General features: G+C 41.4%; 1 protein-coding gene across 2 annotated transcripts in view; it reads left to right on the top strand.

The window, feature by feature from the left end:
* The first annotated feature begins 2,155 nt into the window (after window positions 1-2,155).
* The window catches only part of sorcs1 (sortilin-related VPS10 domain containing receptor 1), a 134,333-nt gene continuing 117,588 nt past the window's right edge, over window positions 2,156-18,900 (top strand). For both annotated transcript variants that reach the window (XM_088341622.1, XM_088341621.1), the window contains exon 1: window positions 2,156-2,802. In XM_088341622.1, coding sequence (XP_088197748.1) covers window positions 2,257-2,802 — 546 coding nt within the window. In that variant the 5' untranslated portion in view covers window positions 2,156-2,256. The remainder of the gene's footprint in view (window positions 2,803-18,900) is intronic.

Raw genomic sequence — 18,900 nt, 5'->3', positions numbered from 1 at the left:
AACCTTTCCAATATGACATAAGGCAATTCATTAAAAATTGAAAAAACTAACTCGTGTTGCCGGAAAGCTAGCCTAGTGTAACTTGATTTGATCTCAGGATTCGGACATGTTCCATAATGATTTGGTTTCCACACACAGGATTGATGTTCCTCACCCGTGTTCCAGACCACGCTGTCTGACTTCCTCTGATTGCTCGGACCTGTAGAAGGGTAGAAGGAACGCTGATTAGGGTCTATTTTAAAGTGGGGCCCCCCGGGGTGTTAACCATCCCAAGCATAAATAAATGGCTACCGAATCCAGTTTAGTCCAAAAGGTTTCGACCTGTTTCTGTGCCTTTTAATGAGCGGGGCAATTTTCTGTGAAACTGGAAGTACTTTCTTGTAAGACTGAAGTTCAAGGGGCGAAAAAATATAACTGAGTTCAAAGGTATCTACAGATACTTTAATGCTCATAATGAACGAAGAAATAGTCCACATTTCTCGTTTTATTCTCTTATATGTTAAAGAATCTGTCCGGAATCTGAAAATGTTCTACTTGCTGACGCCATCTTTTAGCTTAAATCATCATTGTACGAGCATATCTTAGACCCGCTCGAAAAAACTTTTCTTTTTTCATGTATTTTGAGGTTTGGCTTGGTGTTAATTTATACATGCTTGCAAAATCAAAACAATTTTAAGTGAATATAACGAAAAACTACTAAGGTTTTTTGAAGATATGAAAAAACGTGTGTACGGAAGTTGATTCAATCTTTTTTCAGTATTTTATTTCGTATTTTTACTACTTTTTTGAGTCCATTAAGACAGATTATACTTTAATAAAAACATTTTAAATATATTATGTATTCAAAACTGTTCTTTTCTTACTTTCACCATTCTCATCCTGCAATAACAGAATGCTGCGAGCACCAGCATGAAGTCACTCTGCAAACTACCCCTCCCATTTCCTGCTTCCTGATGTGTTGCAAGTCCCAAACAGCAGCAACAAGGTAAAAGTAGATAGGCGCGGTGGAATTTTTTTAATAAAAGCTCTTTGAACTAAGTAAATACATGTTAAATAGAGACAATATTGTATTAACTATTTTTTAAGGACAACTCACCTTAGATAAGGATACAGTGTTATGCTGAAGTATCTGTAAACCAATTTATAGATAGAGTATACTATTTAGAGTCGGGGGAGGGCGTGAGAGGTTTTCTTCTTCCTAGGGGGGCATGACGGAAATTAAATGAGAACAACTGCAATACATTTTTTAATAGTATAAGTCTATGAAGTCTACTGGAGTGCAAGAGGCGAAAATTGTTATCCTAACTCTTACTACCTGAATTCACTGTAATGATGACCGATTAGTATCACTTGTGCCCGCTCGTTGGTGCAAGCCTCTGCGGGCTACCTGATTGGTTCCTTGACCTTTTTAAGCCTAGTCGTTTCACTCGCCTGTTGTCAGTCCGTCAACAAACCTCTGTTTCTACAAGGCAAGCACTTTTGACTCTGACTCCCGTCGGTCCTGCTTTTTGCACCCGTTTTTCCACCCGTCCGTTCCTGATCTCCCCGTTTGTCTCCGACTTTTTATATATATATATATATATATATACCTACATATTTATTTTTTTTAAGCATTTTTGAAGGGGCGTCGCTATTTTGTGGTTCCACGTACGCGGGTTCAGAGCTTCACAGGTCCAAAAAATAATCTTTCTATCTACCTTGGTCATATCCCTCAAGAGGGGTGACTGACAGCAAGACACACACATACAATAACAAAGAAAATAAAAGGGAAATAAATAGCCAAAAAAACACACAAAGTTTTTTGGACCATGGCCAACCCAATTGCCCAAAACACCCAAACAAGTTAGGCACCTCGGCACCCAAGTTGGTCATGCTTTCGTCCCTCCAGATGAAATGGGACACCAGAAAGCGGCCATGTTTTGTCACTCGAGTGACAAAAACTAATAATAATTAAAGGGGCGTCGCTACTTCGCGGATTTTCACTTTTCGCGGGTGGTTCGGGTCCCCATTAACCGCGATAACCGAGGGATTACTGTAACATCGTGCACTCTTTCCCCGGCTCCACCCGCCTGCATTCAAAGCTTCAAACGAGAAATATTTTCAACTTGGATCACTTTGACTCCCCTGCACTTTTTAGCACGCTGCAATTGGGCAACTCCTTAACTTGCGCAGCGCTTTTCTTCTCCAACCAGCGAGCGGCAAATCCAGAGTGCGGCGGGCGTTATCTGCAGCAGCATCACTTGTCAGCCGCCAACAATGCAAAAAGAGAGGACATTACGTGCAAAGATGCACAATGCGCTTTGGTTTTACATCTGGATGATTTTCTTGATCCTGCGAGGCGCCAAACCCGAGATCACCTGCAGGTCTTGTCAACTTGGAAATACAGTCCGGGGGCGAGAATTGTTGGTGGGATTTGTAAACAAAAGTGTGACGGGATCCCAAGAAGTTGACGATGAAGCTGGGAGATATCAAGCTGGAATTCCGAAGCTCCGTCGCGCGTTTGAACGCGCTTGGAATCCACCCGACGCGCAGAAGATGCTGCGGAATACAAAAAGGCTGCGTTTGAACAATCGAGAGGAGCAGATTTCTATGATGGACGTTCCCCATCGCAAAAGTAACGGAGGACGCAGCAGGAGGAGTAGCGGTGATAGCCGCAATATTGGGAGTAGACAGCGCTCCGAGTTGAGGAGAGTCGGTGGTTCCAGACAGGAGGAGCTCCAACTCAATAGCTCCACTTTTGCCTTGACTGGAGATTCTTCCCACAATCAAGCGATGGTCCATTGGTCTGGGCAGAATAGCAGTGTAAGTTATTTCTCATTTGGCTGTTCAATATTGGTTCATGATGGTTGGCTGGTTGCATATCTGTGAAGCTCCAGGGCTCCATGCCCTTATATTTTCCCCTTACAAAATTCAAAATAATCTTACACCATATTTTTTTTTCAAACGTGTTTATTTATGTAGTTTAATATGTTATATTGTACATGGGTTTCGTTATATCATATATATATATTGTTAATGAACATTTTGTTGTGAGATATAGTGGAACCTCGGTTCTCGACCATAATCCATTCCAGAACCCTGTTCGAAAACCGATTTGTTCGATCATTTTTCCCATTAAAAATAATGTAAATCCTTTTAATCCGTTCCAACACCCTGAATGTTTACCATGAATGTAAACATAAAGCTAACCCAGGCTAATCGTAAGTTCGCGTTATCGTAATCTTCCGTACGAAAGATTACGCTAACATGAACGTGTGAAAATAAAAAAATCAGGTCGGTTACAAGTCGTTTAGGACCCGGGTCTCCACAACAAGTGGTGAGCGGTTCATTGGAAAGGGGGCTCTGTTCCAACACCCTGAGAGTTGGGCTCCGTTCCAACACCCACGTAAAGCTAACCCAGGCTAATCATACGTTCGCGTTATCGTAATCTTATGAATAGGATTTGTTACCTTTGTGGTGGTCAGCAGAAGGTGCTCGCACACCTCCTTCATATTTGGCTATTATTTCTTTCTTAAATGCAATAGTCGTACGCACTACTTTTCTTTTTTCACCTGTAGCAACTTTGCTGCTTGCACTGACTTTCTTCGGAGGCATAATAAGGGGATAAAACACCTGCACGCCGCTCAGCATGGCACCCTAGCGTACGCACTCACGCATTACCGGCGTTCGAACTCCGATTTTTTTGACCGAGCAGCGAAGCAAGAATTTCTCGAAATTTTTGGTCGGACTCCGATTTGTTCGAACTGAGAGGCGTTCGAAAACCGAGGTTCCACTGTACTGAGTTTACGACATGAATGAGGTTTATTCTAAAAACAGTTAAAAAATGAAGTAGCTTGGACGTTCACTGTAGAAGTAAAAATTCATGCAAATATAATTAAGTAGACTAATACATTTTCGATTCAAATTATGAATTCATTTTCTGCATTAAATTATTGTTGGTAATATACTGATTAAAGGGATAACCACAAACCTGTCTTTTTTTATTTTCTCCTTTTATACTTCCTTTTTTTTCTTAACTTCTTTATACAACATAATCATTCGTAATATAATGCATCAAAGCAAGTGAGCCGTTTGAGAGTCTTTAATGAGTTGAGCCGAAAAAGACGGTTCTCTAAAAAGAGACGGACTTCCTTTCACTACACAACTACCACATGAAATCCGATGTTTTTAAGACCACATGTATTTCAAATTTACTCAATCAACCCCTGATCGGAATGATGCATGATGGGAAATCCCCAGGCGGCAGACGCATGCGCACAGTAGCATCAAACCGCTCGCTTCATTTGCAACGAAAAAAAAACCCGATACCGAGATAGAGGCTACCGCGGCGAACTTGATTGAGTTGCCGTTTTGTGATAGCTGGTGTATACCGGATGGTACCCATCATTGACAAATTTGCATTTTTCCATACAGATTTTCTTGTACGTCGTACACGTCTTAAAATGCATAATAAACGTACTTTGTACGGCAAAAACGTAAAGGTTGACAGGTATGTGGTTGGTTAGTGTCTTGCATTTCAGATACACGGTAACAATGAATCAAAAATCGACAACTTTTATAAACAAAACCGAAGGTAAAAGGGGATTGACTGGAAAAAGCTAGTGTTTATCTTAGTTCTTTGCCCTTGACAGGCCAAACCAGGGGTCGGCAACCTGCGCATGGAAAAATAATAATGATAATATTTTAAAAATGCGCATTTTTACCTGAAATTTAAACATTTTCAGTGTATACGGTAGCGCCCTTTCTCCTCTGCTTCGTGTGTGAGTGTGTGTTTGCGGGGTGCCTCGCAGAGGTGGAAAAATCCCTGTTTTAACCCAGCCAACGAAACACACGCGCGCGATAAATGAACGAATCATGACGGCTCCTCGAGCGAAAACATCTCGTTCTTTCCTGCAAGCGTGGACTGGACTGACGATGTGCTTTGTGCAAAAAATGGCCGTGCTGTTTGTGCTTTGTTTCGAGAGCGTTGTACCTCGCACATCCAGTGTTAAACGTCGTTATGAGACGAAACGTGAACATGAATTCAAGGATGAGACATTAAAACGCGCAGTGTCCAGGTATGAACATTAAACACAGACCCTGAAAACCTTTGTCACCGCTAAAAACACCACCACTGAAGCAAGTTATCACATTGCTCACTGCATAGGAAAGCACAGAAAACCATTTACTGAAGGGGAATATTTTTAAGAAGCATGCGTGTATGCGCGCACTTTCCTGTTATTTCAAGTTTTGATATTTTCTGCAACAAGATATCATTGATGAATAGTATAGTAGCTGTCCATAGCGCTTGTTTTTTGATTGTAGTTCATTGTTGATGAAGAATGGTTGAATCTGGTTGATTCTTCTGGTAAAAGTTGAAGTCAAGGATGGCTACAGGCCTTTCCAATTGTTATTCACATTCTATTTTTAGGTGATTGATGAACAAGAATAGTGGAAGATAAATTGGTGAATTACACGATTTCAATGTATATCCATGTTGTATATTTGGACTGGTGTAAAATTACAGCTCTGTTGGATATAAAACACACTGAAAAAACACACTGGCACACTGATTTATAGGGAAATTTGAAAGTGGCACTTCACACCAAAAAGTTGCTGACCCCTGGTCCAAACACTTAACAAATCACTCAAATCATGTAGAGCAAATGTTCTCAAATAGTGGGGCTGGCCCCCTGTGGGGCGCACAAGGCTCCGTCAAAGGGTGTCCAGGGGCCTTTGACTTTGGGGGATTATTCCCAGAATAAAGCGCAATTGCACCTCCACTACACTAGGGCGCTGCGGCGTTCTCATAGGCAGAGTGTTTTGTTTACATTTAGACTCCACGAGAGGTAAGATCGGGGCTAAAAAAAAGTCAGCCCGACCCGACCCGAGTCTCGGGTATATAAAACCGAACCCGGCCAAACCTGACGGATTAACTTGGATTTATAAAAGAGCCCAAAATAAACCCAATGCTTTACTTTGCCATCAAAGTAACTACGCAGCTTAGGGTTTACTTGGGGTCCTTCGAATCAAATGTGCATTGCAAGTTTGGAGCCCAAGTTGGCCAGAGTGGTCCAAGTGGGCATCTCAGCGATGTGCAGCGAAGGAAAGTGAAACTGAACATAATAGAAATGAAAATCAAATTCTGCAGATTACAAGCTGCAAATAGTTAAAGATTTGGCCAAAAAGCAGAAAGAAAAATTGTAAATCTTGTAAGCTATTGGCAAGAAGTGGAAATGATGCTTGACGTGAGGGAGGTGGAAGGAGGAAGCCGCGTGTCTTTTACCCCAACAACGACCTATCTGTATTTTTTTTTTGTCTTTTGCATCATTGCACATTTTTCATTATAAATATTCCATACAGAGGGGCACGGCAGTTGAGTCGTTGAGCACACTTCTGAGGCCATGGGTTCAAATTCAGCTACCAGCCTTCCTGTGCGGGGTTTGCATGTTCTCCCCATGCTTGCATTGGATTCCTCCGGGCACTTTGGTTTCCTCCCACATTCCAAAAACATGTATGTCAGGTTAATAGGCTGGTCCAAATTGTCCCTAGCGAGTAAGTTGTCTGTCTCTGTGTGCCCTGCGACTGGCTAGAAACCAGTTTAGGGTGTCCCCTGCCCACTGCCTCACTGCTCCACAGGGTTAGGTAGGGTTACTTTAACTTGATTACTTTCAATTACTTTTGGATTACTCCAATACCAAATATGCTAATAAAAGACAAAAGAAACTAAATATGAATAAAATGATGACTCACAACACGTGGTAAGCTTTCTCTCCTGGCTTTGATCTCTTTGATATCCGGCAAAACTAACATAAAATGCGACAGACACAAAATGAAAATAAATCCAAACAGCTTGCCAACATCATTTTTGCCGTTCCATGTATTCCGTTTCTCCCCAAGCCTGCACAAAATTTAGTAATTTTATTCATATTTAGGAATACGGAATACAATTACATTTTTTGGTATCCTAAATATGTAACACAGTTACATGTATTCCATTACTTCCCAAGCCTGTTTATATTTCTACTTGAGGGAGAATGTCTCCATGAGGAGAAATTTAGCGTTCTCGTACTCTGTGCTTGATGGCGCTGCCATAACTGTCTTCAGTTGTACTTTGGCGGTAAATTCAACCATTTCCTTTTTGTAATCATCCATGGTTATTATCAATGTTCCCTGTAACTTTCCACGGGTCTGAGCGTTCACACAAAGTCGGTGAGCAACGCTTGAAACAACAGTGAGCAACAGCAGCACCAAGTGTGGCAAGATAATTAATTATCAAACATGTCCAAAACTTGACATCAAGTTACATTTTGCTGAGTTTCCGGCAATGCAAAATTATTTTTCTCTTTTGAATGAATTGACTCATGTACTATTGCAAAGCGGGCAGCACGGCGGCGCAGTGGTTAGCGCGTGTGCGGCACAGTTCTGAGGTCGTGGGAACCTCCTGCGTGTGTTAAAATCCAGCTCCCGGCCTTACCGCGCGGAGTTTGTATGTTGCTTGCGTGGGTTTCCTCCGGGCACTCCGGTTTCCTCCCACATTCCAAAAACATGCATTTCAGGTGAATCGGCCGGTCCAAATTGAGGGAGTGAGTTGTCTGTCCCATTGTGCCCTGCGACTGGCTGGCAACCAGTTCAGGGTGTCCCCTGCCCACTGCCCGATGATTGCTGGGATGGGCTCCAGCACCCCCGCGACCCTACTGAGGATAAGCGGTGCAGCTAATGAGATGAGATGAGATGAGATGAGTTGAGACTATTGCAAAGCTCGTACGGCCTGCAAACGTCGTTTGTTCTGACAATTCTTTCACAAGATATCCATTTCTTTTTATTTCCTGATATATTTTGTCGCATGATATCAACATTTTTGGGGGCTTATTGAGTCGGTTGTAAGATACAGAACTGTACTTAATCACATTTTTTAGTGGAAGTACAATGTTGGCAACAAGATTCACTTGATATAATTGGAAATTATTTGAATGCAACACAAACTTTTTCTTCTTTTTTCCGTATTTTTTTATACTTTTTTCTTACTTTTTTCTTTTTGTTCTCTATTTACTTTTTTCCTACATTTCTTTCTTTTCTTCTCTTCTGGCTTTTTTTCTAAATCTTTCCTTCTTTTTTTCTTTTCCTTTTGTTTCTTTTTTTTCTCAGATTTTCAATACTTTTTCATTTTGATATTTTTTCATTTTTTGTTCTATTACCCCCTTCCTTTAAGTCATGTTGTGCATAATTTTACATAATATTTGGTCTTGTTGGGATTAAAGAAGCAAAAACAACCTAAGGAGCCGTTTAGGACCCGAGAGAGCCGGTTCCTTTTAGTGAGCCGAGCCGAAGAAGCCGGTTCTCTACTAACTTCACTCAACTTCGTTCTACTTCGACTCGACTTCAAAATATCGCATTCAGGACACAACGTCAGGGTAACCTGTGTATTTTTACCTTCATGCACTGTAACTTTGACTTAAGTCGCTTCTTAATGAGTAATTTTGAGCCCTCATTTTTGTGCACTGGCTCGATTTTCCTGTGCGCTGAGAATGTGCGAGCAGTGCACAAGTTTAGAGGGAACACTGGTTATTATAACGTCAATTTTAATTAACAAGAAAAAAAATGATCCCGGGGATCTTTTGCAAAATCCAGATTAGAGCAGTGTACAAGTATTCTTTTGCTGCAAGGCCTGTGACGAGACCTTTATCCTAACCAGGATTTAATGATGAATACCTCACTGGTGAGGGTAAAAGGGCATTTATAATGACTAGTTTTCTAAATTGGTTCCTTGTAAAAGTTTGGAGATCTGTCTATGGATTCGGCTTGTGACTCATTTTCTTCAAGTGTTCCACAAAAAAACTCTAGGAAAGCAGTCAGTCAAGATAATATAAGCAGAAACTCACATATGTCAGAAAACCTGCCCTGCACCACAGCTTCTTGCATAAATTATAAACTATTTGAGGTCATAAGAAATGAATCCAAGATATTGGATCTTGCAAAGGCGCTGGTGTGTGATTCCCGTCCCGATTCTTTTTGTTGATGTGAACAATTTAGGAGAGCATCATGGGTTCTCTAAATCCTTGAAAATGTTTGCGTTCTTAAGGTTCGAAAAGTGCTTGAATTTTGGATAACCTGCTTGTAAAGGCTTGGTATTGTTGCCATGTTTCTCTACAAGTCTGTTAAAAATGACGCCCACACTGCTCTCTGGTGGCTTCACTATGCCATTGCACTTTTCCCCTGTGATTAACAGCAGCTGCCATTACTTGGTGAGGCATCATCGCCCCCTACAGGTCACGCTCAAGAGTACTGGTACATGCCACACCTTAAGTCAAGTCATGTTTATTTGTATAGCCCTTAATCACAAAAAAGTCTCAAAGGGCTTAACAGAACTCCATGAAATGTGTAAAGGCTTGATATTGTTGCCATGTTTCTCAACAAGTCTGCTAAAAATTACACCCACACTGCTCTCTGGTGGCTTCGCTCTGCCATTGCATTTCTTTTCCCCTGTGATTAACAGCAGCTGGCATTACTTGGTGAGGCATCATCTCCCCCTACAGGTCACGCTCAAGAGTACTGATGCATGCTACACCTTAACGGAACACTATGAAATGTGTAAAGCTTGATATTGTTGCCATGTTTCTCAACAAGTCCGCTACTCCAGCAGCTCCCGTGTTATTTTCGATTGTTCTCAGTTATTTTCGATTGTTCTCAGCTTAGGGATGCTGCTGGAAAAGTGAATTTCCCTTCGGGGATGAATAAAGTATCTATCTATCTATCTATCTATCTATCTAAAATTTACACGAACACTGCTCTTTGGTGGCTTAGCTCTGCCATAGCATTTCTTTTACCCTGTGATTAACAGCAGCAGGCATTACTTGGTGAGGCATCATCGCCCCCTACGGGTCGCGCTCAAGAGTACTGATGCATGCTACACCTTAACAGAACACTATGAAATGTGTAAAAGCTTGATATTGTTGCCATGTTTCTCAACAAGTCTGCTAAAAATTACACGAACACTGCTCTTTGGTGGCTTCGCTTTGCCATTGCATTTATTTTTCCCTGTGATTAACAGCAGCTGGCATTACTTGGGGAGGCATCATCGCCCCCTATGGGTCGCGCTCAAGAGTACTGGTACATGCCACAACTTAACAGAACACTATGAAATGTGTAAAGGCTTGATGTTGTTGCCATGTTTCTCAACAAGTCTGCTAAAAATTACAACCATACTGCTCTCTGGTGGCTTCGCTCTGCCATTGCATTTATTTTTCTCTGTGATTAACAGCAGCTGGCATTACTTGGTGAGGCATCATTGCCCCCTACGGGTCGCGCTCAAGAGTCCTGGTGCTTGCTACACCTTAAAAGAACACTATGAAATGTGTAAAGGCTTGATATTGTTGCCATGTTTCTCAACAAGTCTGCTAAAAATGACACCCACACTGCTCTCTGGTGGCTTCGCGATGCCGTTGCATTTCTTTTTCCCTGTGATTAACAGCAGCTGGCATTACTTGGTGAGGCATCATCGCCCCCTACGGGTCACGCTAAAGAGTACTGGTGCATGCTACAGTGTTAGGTTGTAATGTGAATAAATTCCTGCAACTGAAAAAACTTCTAATTACTTTCAAGATTCAAAATTCCTAGGTAAATCTCAGATATATTAGAGGCTCTGCAAAATACACGATTAAGTCTGGATTTCTTCTTTAAAATGGAGCTGGAGAAATTGAATAAATTACCTTTGAAATTCCTTAAAATGTGCTTGAATTTGGCCATAAACAAGGTGTCCTAACCCTGTACACCAGGCATATCCAAAGTCCGGCCGGTGGCCCGGATACGGCCCTTCGTCAAATTTTTACTGGCCCATGGCCTCTGTCCTAATATCAATAATATGTGGCCCACCAGTAATGTTGACCGCAGTCTAAAATAGATTTGCCTTTCTCACAAGTTTTATTGGAAGAAAGAGAAAGGGTTGCGCCCACGATCCGGTGATGGCTGGACGCGGGAAGCAGGTCGCTCTGAACGTGGAAGTGGATCTTCCGTGTCGAGTGATGGCGGTGTGAGGAGAGCAAGAACGTCGTTGGGGTCGGAAGCGAGTCGTAAGCCAGGAAAGGAGAGTAGACGTGGTTGAGGACGAAAAGAGGTCGAAAGCCGGGACGGGAGAGTAGACGTGGTCAGGATCAAAAACGGGTCAAAGCCGGGGGACAGACAGGAGCAAAAACCAGGTGGGAGTCAGGGTCGAAAAAGGCTTGCCTAGTGTTACCTGAGGTTCGCAGACGGACTGACAAAAGGGGACAGATAGGAGTGAGTTTAAATAGGGACAGGGTGGTTCCCTGTGGCTCAGAGTCCGAAGCAGTTTGCGCCAAAGGACCGGGTACAGGTGATCAGGGTTAGGTAGGGTTACTTTAACTGGATTACTTTCAATTACTTTTGGATTACTCCAATACCAAATATGCTAATAAAAGACAAAAGAAACTAAATATGAATAAAATGACTAAATTTTGTGCAGGCTTGGGGAGTAACGAAATACATGGAATGGCAAAAATGATGTTGGCAAGCTGTTTGGATTTATTTTCATTTTGTTTCTGTCGCATTTGATGTTAGTTTTGCCGGAGATCAAAGAGATCAAAGCCAGGAGAGAAAGCTTACCACGTGTTGTGAGTCATCATTTTATTCATATTTAGTTTCTTATAAGCATATTTGGTATTGGAGTAATCCAAAAGTAATTGAAAGTAATCCAGTTAAAGTAACCCTACCCAACCCTGCAGGTGATTCATATCGGTAATCATGACAGGTTTCATATTGATTATTTGAATGTTACTATGTATGCAATGAAAATGTATGGTCATCGAAAACAATAGATGGACAGATGCATTTTGGAGGGCAGCACGGCGGCGCAGTGGTTAGCGCGTGTGCGGCACAGTTCTGAGGTCGTGGGAACCTCCTGCGTGGGTTCAAATCCAGCTCCCGGCCTTACTGTGCGGAGTTTCTATATTCTCCCCGTGCTTGCGTGGGTTTCCTCCGGGCGCTCCGGTTTCCTCCCGCATTCCAAAGACATGCATTTCAGGTGAATTGGCCGGTCCAAATTGTGTGAGTGAGCGAGTGAGTTGTCTGTCCCCGTGTGCCCTGCGATTGGCTGGCAACCAGTTCAGGGTGTCCCCTGCCCACTGCCCGATGATTGCTGGGATGGGCTCCAGCACCCCCGCGACCCTACTGAGGATAAGCGGTGAGATGAGATGAGATGCATTTTGGAATTACACAACTTGTGGTCAAAGCATAAAGTGGAGACAGGAAAGATGCAAATCATATTTCGTGCTATTTGGAAGCCAAACTTAGTTTGAAAGACAAACAAAGCAAAGAAGTAAATGCAGAAGCAATCTAATCTCGCTCCAGAATGAGATCTAGGAAATAGATTGATCCCTTAACTTCATGTCAGATGAGCTTAGTAAGGTGGTAAAGGAGCAAAACACACCCATGGAGCTCATTACCGAAGTCAAACAATAGAAAGCCCCACTGAGAGACGAAGGGCTGCTCGGATAGTATGACTGAAGTCAGAACACCCAAATGGAAGAAGTTTTTTTCAACTAACTGAAAATGAGGCAAGGTGCTAAACTATATAAAACACAAATGGCAACTGAATACATAAATGTTTGTACCGTATTTTCCGCACTCTAAGGCGCACCGGGTTATAGGGCGCACCCCCAAAAAATAGTTTTTGGTCCTATATTTTCCATACATAAGGCGCACCGGATTATAAGGCGCTACAATGGGAACGTCGACAAAAGAGTCAGATAGTTCAGTCAAACTTATTACCCCCTTAACATTCCCAAAGCTTGCAAAGAAGCAAATACGTGTCGTAGACACGTGCGGATGCAGTGTCCGTACGATGTCACTGAAAAGCATCGTTCCAAATATCATTCGGAAGGTTAAAGTCTTGGGATTCAAGAAATGCCAACCATTCCTTAGTTTCTATTTTCTTTTTCGCTTGCAACTTTACTGTGCATATGACAATAAACACTTGGAATTGAGTTTAATTTAAAAAATAGACACTCCATTCCATCCATTATCTGCACCGCTTATCATAGAAACATCGAGTTCAGTCTGAAACAAGATACTGGGAAAATATATAGCCGGAGTAGCTCACCGAAGTCGTTGTGTTCAATAATAATGCGCAACCATGGTTTTCTTATATCCGTGAGTGTAGTAAATCCAGGAGAGTAAAATATTTACAAATACAGAATGGTAAAACATGTTTCCTCTATGCCGTAAACAACCACACATGCTATTCACATTCATCTTTTTCGGCCAATTGCAGGCTTTGTTTTGCCGCTTCAGCCAATGCCAGCCTGTAAATGATAAAAAGGATCCGCCTCTTGACCTTCGAATAACTTTAGCCAATAATGATCGATTCAACTGATGATTGACACATTGATTAGCCAATGAAACGCCGGTAAATAAATCCCAGCATACACCGCGGACTACTTGGCGTTCGGGGGAAAATCTAGTCGGGGGCTGCAAGTTAGTTGGAAGACTTTGCGATTTAATATTGATCCATAAATAAGGCGCACTGTATAATGAGGCGCATGGTCAGCTTTTGAAAAAAATTAAGACTTTTAGGTGCGCCTTATAGTGCGGAAAATACGGTATTTCAGGGGTCGAGTCGAAATACTTAATTTTGATGTTTCCATTGTTATTGTTTTTCATTTTTTTTATTTCTTAAGTCTCATAAACTGTTGTAAAATTTCAAAGTAACACACATTTTAAATGTATTATTTTACATTAATTAAGATTGAATAAATCAAAACCTTCATGGAAAATTTCCATTAAAACCCTAATATCAAGGCCAAACCCTTTTTTGGAAACTCAACCTGGAAACCCCAAAAGGTCTTTAAAACAATAATATCTAGACCAAACCCCAGTCTTATACCTGTGCCGGCAACCCTAAAAATACTTTAAAACCCTAATATCAAGGCCAAACCCTATATGGACACTCTGAAATGGCCTTACTACTCTAATATTAAGTCAAGTCAATTCATGTTTATTTGTGACGCCCTTAATCCCAAGGAGTCGCACAAACCACTGATTATTGCTAGAGACTATTATGACACCATCCCCTGATCTAAAACCAACATGAGGGCAAGGAAAAACTCCAAACCTCAACATGACGAAAATAAAGAAACTTGAGAAGAGACCGCATATGAGGTAATCCTTTCCAGGATGACCAGGCTGCAACAGATGTTACATTAACAAACAATAAACAGATTTTGTCAACATTCATAAACTAAAGAATAGAAATGTTTTTAAGCTTAGATTTAAACATTTCCACTGAGGTTGCAGATCGAATCTCAGGAGGAAGATCATTCCACAGCACCTGGGCCCGAATGGAGAACGCTCTCGAACCTGTGGATTTCTTCTTGGCTCTTGGGATCACTAGTAGACCAGCATGTTGAGAGCAAAGGCTCCAGACCGTAATTAAGCCAAAACCCTAATTTGAAACCCGAGGTGGAAACTCCATTTGTAAATCTCCTTTAAAACACTAATTTCAGGCTCAAACCATAGCTGGAGACAGGAGAAAGGCTTTAAACCTTAATATGAAAACCCCCCCCCAGATTTTTAAACCCTTCCTGGATATCCCAAAAAGGCTTTCATTCCCTAACATCAATACCAAACCCTAGTTGGAAACATGAGCTGGAAACCCTAAAATGAATGAATGAATAAATGAATAAATGAATGGCGTTATTGTCAATATACAAGAGCATATGCAAATTCAATTGGTTTTTCTTTCAGTGCAAGTGAAACTAATTAAAGAGATAAACATTTTGTAGAAGGATAAACATGTAAAAACAATATATAAAAGATACATACCGTAAATTCCGGACTATAGAGCGCACCTGATTATAAGCCGCACCCACCACATTTCAAGAGGAAAACCGATTTTGTACCTACACAAGCCGCACCTGTATATAAGCCGCATGCGCCCACATTAAAAAAATGTAACACAAACACAAAATTAATTAAAGCCCGACTTTGAGTCCCGCGATTGAAACTGAAAGTCCTTCATAAAAGTACACAGTCCAAAAATCACAGCCATCAAAATGAACGGAAAATGATATTGGTACTTAAAGTTTGATGCAGACCTGCAGAGTCCGGGTCCCGTCGAAAGTTATCCAAGGAAAAAAGTGTATATTTCCAAAGGTAAAGGTGGGAAAAATATATATCCACTATTGTCCGCCGCGTCCACAAACACTCACCTTTACCGGTCCCCACTTACCGTCACCCTGCGTTTGTTTCGCCCCTTCTGTTTTATTCGCCCGTGCAAAACATATCAGAATAAGTGTCTGAAATAAATACATTACAAAAATATACAGTTGCAAATACATATTATACATGATTACACATATTTACAAAGAAAGACGGTACACTGAGAGAGTTTTCAAAGCTTTAATAATAATAACATATCGTGCTTCGTTTTGCTTTCGCTTTTAATATAGGTGTACGAAGTGTTTTAGCCCTTTTTTTATTTTTACACGTTCATGTTAGCGTAATCTTTCGTACGGAAGATTACGATAACGCGAACGTACGATTAGCCTGGGTTAGCTTTATGTTTACGTTAAACATTCAAGGTAAAGATTCAGGGTGTTGGAACAGATTAAAACGATTTACATTATTTTTATGGGAAAAATGATTTCGGTGATCGAACAAATCGGTTTTCGAACAGGGTTCTGGAACGGATTATGGTCGAGAACCGAGGTTCCACTGTATGCACAAGCCAAGAAGTTGCAGTCTTCCTTGGCGCATATATTCCACCGGTCTAAATCTTACCTTTTGTACTCGAGCGCCGCTGGCGGTTGTTAGAAAAATTACATAAATTGGCCGCATCACTGAATAAGCCGCAGGGTTGAACGTTTGGGAAAAAAGTAGCGGCTTATAGTCCGGAATTTACGGTAATAATGTGCATATTTACAGTGGCAGTTTACAGAACATAATACTCATGAATTCTCTAGCAGGGAGCACAGCGTGGTAATGGCTCTTGAAAGAAGCTTTTTCTCTTTTTTTTTTTGTTTAAAAAGCACAAACCCTAGTTTGAAACACAAACTGGCAACCCTAAAAGCGCTGTTAAAGCCCAATATCAAGCCCAAACCGTAGTTTGAAAACCAAGATGAAAACCCTAGTGAGGTGCTAAAACCCTAATATCAAGCCTAAACCCTATTTTGTGGAAACTCTAAGAATGGTTTAAAGTAGGGGTGCCAAACATGCGGCAAAGGGGCTAAGGGATTGAATCCGGCCCGCTCAGAGAAGCACAAAGACGGTGGACTTGTATTTTTCCCCTCTATCTTTCTCTATCTTGCTCTTTTTTTCCCCTCCCTTTTTCTCTCTCTCGCTGTCTCTCTCTTTCAGTTTCTGTGTCTCTCTTTTTCTCTTTCTTTGTTTCTCTTTGTCTCTTTCTCTCTCTCTCTTTGCTTTTTTACCTTATTTTGCTCTCTCTTCCATTTTTCCTTCTCTCTCCCTTGTCTCTCTCTCTCTCTCTCTCTCTCTCTTTCTCTCTCTCTCTCCTTCTCCGATTCTCTCTTTCTCTCCTTTTTTTCTCTCCTTCTCCCTTTCTATTTCTCTTTGGATATCTTTCTTTCTCTCTCTTTCTTTCCCCCGCTCTCATTATTTGTCTTTATCTCTTGTTTCTCACGTTTCACGTTCTCTCTCTCTCTTTTTTCTCTCTTTCTCTCTCTATCTCCCTTTCTCTCTTTCTTTGTCCCACCCTCTTTTTCTCTCCTTTTGCTTTGTCTTATTTCTTTCTCTCTTTCTTTCTCTCTAATCTACTAGTCCGGCCCCCGAGAGAATGTTTGTTCTATCCTGTGGCCCCCGAGGTAAATTGAGTTCTACACCCCTGGTTTAAAGGCTTTCTTTGTCAGCTGTGGGCCATGTGTGTCACAGACCAGGAACGGAGACGGGACCCAATTGCGTTCGTTTTACTCTTTATTTAGAAGGAGAAAAGGACTTGCATCCACGATCCGATGATCGTCAGTCACGGGTAGCAGATAGCTGGAACGACACCTCTGTGTCGAGCGAAGGTAGTTATTAACAACGAGAAAAAAAACAGGTCGATGGCCAGGGCAGTTGAGCAAAAACATAAACGGGTCCAGAAAAAAGGTCGGCAATGGGAATCACAGAGGGCAGGATAGAGTCGGAGAGTCACAAAAGCTTGCCTATCGGGGAGCATAGGTTCGCAGATGATCCGACGAGTGTTTTCAGGAAGAAGGGAGTTTAAAAACAGCCAATCAGGGTCCCGGGCTGTAGGCGCCAACGGAGCAGACTCAGGTGCCCCGCATCAGTAATCATGACAATGTGGATCCTGATTGCTGTAAACCCCGAACGGCGCAATCAACGGGTAAAGTACGGATTGTGCCGCAAAGAACCACGCTGCGATGAAACATGTCTGCACTTTAATGAAAAGACATTCAAGAAAGACTTAAAGTCGGGTTTGGGGTAAATTTTGGGTTTGTGTTACATTTTTCAATGTGGGCGCATGCGGCTTATATACAGGTGCGGCTTGTGTAAGTACAAAATCGATTTTCCTTTTAAAATGTGGTGGGTGCGGCTTATAATCAGGTGCGCTCTATAGTCCGGAATTTACGGTATTTACTTTGTTTTGTTTGGTTATTAAATGTCATCCTCTCTTCGCGCAGACCAGCCTCTGCTCATGCTTCTCTGCATTGGGGTCCATTTGAAATCGTAAATGACACTAACACCACAAGGACTCAGCAGGAAGTTTCTCCATCCTCTGTCATTGTCCCGGCAGCGAGAAGAACCCTCGGCCCCTTCTGGCCCCCTGCCTGAAATTGTTACCATGACATTGTGGCAAGGCAGCAGGGGGTAGAAAACGATTGTGTCAAATGCCATTTCTTAAAGCGTCTCCATTTTCTTCGTAGTTCAAACCAACGTTCTTTTTTTTATATTTCAAAGTGGAGGACTGCTTGAAAATCACACCTCCGGCAGATTTTAGCCTTTTTGATCCCTCTTAAGTGCAATGATGTGTTGATCTGAGGAGTAAAAGTTTGATTTAAGTGAGAGAAGAAGGCATTTCCCAGGTTTTAATTGCTTCCGGAGTAAGGATCAGGTCGGATGATGGGCTTATGAGCAGTGTTCCCTCTAAACTGCGCGCGTGCACAATTGCGCACTGCTCGCACATTCTCAGCGCTCAAGAAAATCTAGCCAGCGCACAAAAATGAGGGCTCAAAATGACTAATTAAGAAGCGACTGAAGTCAAAGTTACAGTGCATGAAGGTCAAAATACACGGGTTCCCCTGACGTTGTGTCCTAAGTGCGGTATTTTGAAGTCAATGTTGAACGAAGTTGAAAAGTAAAGTCAGTGGAGTTTGTCGAGAACCGGCTTCTTCGGCTCGGCTCACTAAAAGGAACCGGCTCTTTTGGGTCCTAAACGGCTCTTCGGGTTGTTTTTGCTTCTTTAATCCCAACATGACCAAATAGTATGTAATTATGAACAAAATGACTTAAAGGAAGGGGGGAATAGAACAAAAAAGAAAAAATTACCAAAATGAAAAAGTAGTGAAAAGCTGAGAAAAAAAGAAACAAAAAGACGAAAAAAAAAAGAAGAAAACATTTAGAAAAAAGCCAGAAAAAAAGAAAAAAAAGAAACTTAGGAAAAAAAGTAAATAGAGAACAAAAAGAAAAAAAGTAACAGCTCGGAAAAAATAAACACAATGAGATTTTTTAAAGGAATTTTTAAAAAAGGAGAAAAAATAGGGAAAATGGTGAAAAGGTTTGTGTTGCATTCAAATAATTTCCAATTATATCAAGTGAATCTTGTTGCCAACATTGTACTTCCACTAAAAAATGTGATTAAGTACAGTTCTGTATCTTACAACCGACTCAATAAGCCCCCCAAAATGTTAATATTATGCGACAAAATATATCAGGGAAAAAAATTAAATGGAT

This window comes from Urocampus carinirostris, chromosome 8 (assembly GCF_059441175.1).
Source record: "Urocampus carinirostris isolate Australia breed hairy pipefish chromosome 8, RoL_Ucar_1.0, whole genome shotgun sequence".
Classification (NCBI taxonomy): Eukaryota; Metazoa; Chordata; class Actinopteri; order Syngnathiformes; family Syngnathidae; genus Urocampus; species Urocampus carinirostris.
The sequence above is the reverse complement of the archived record's forward strand: the minus strand, read 5'-3'. Positions and strand labels throughout refer to the sequence as shown.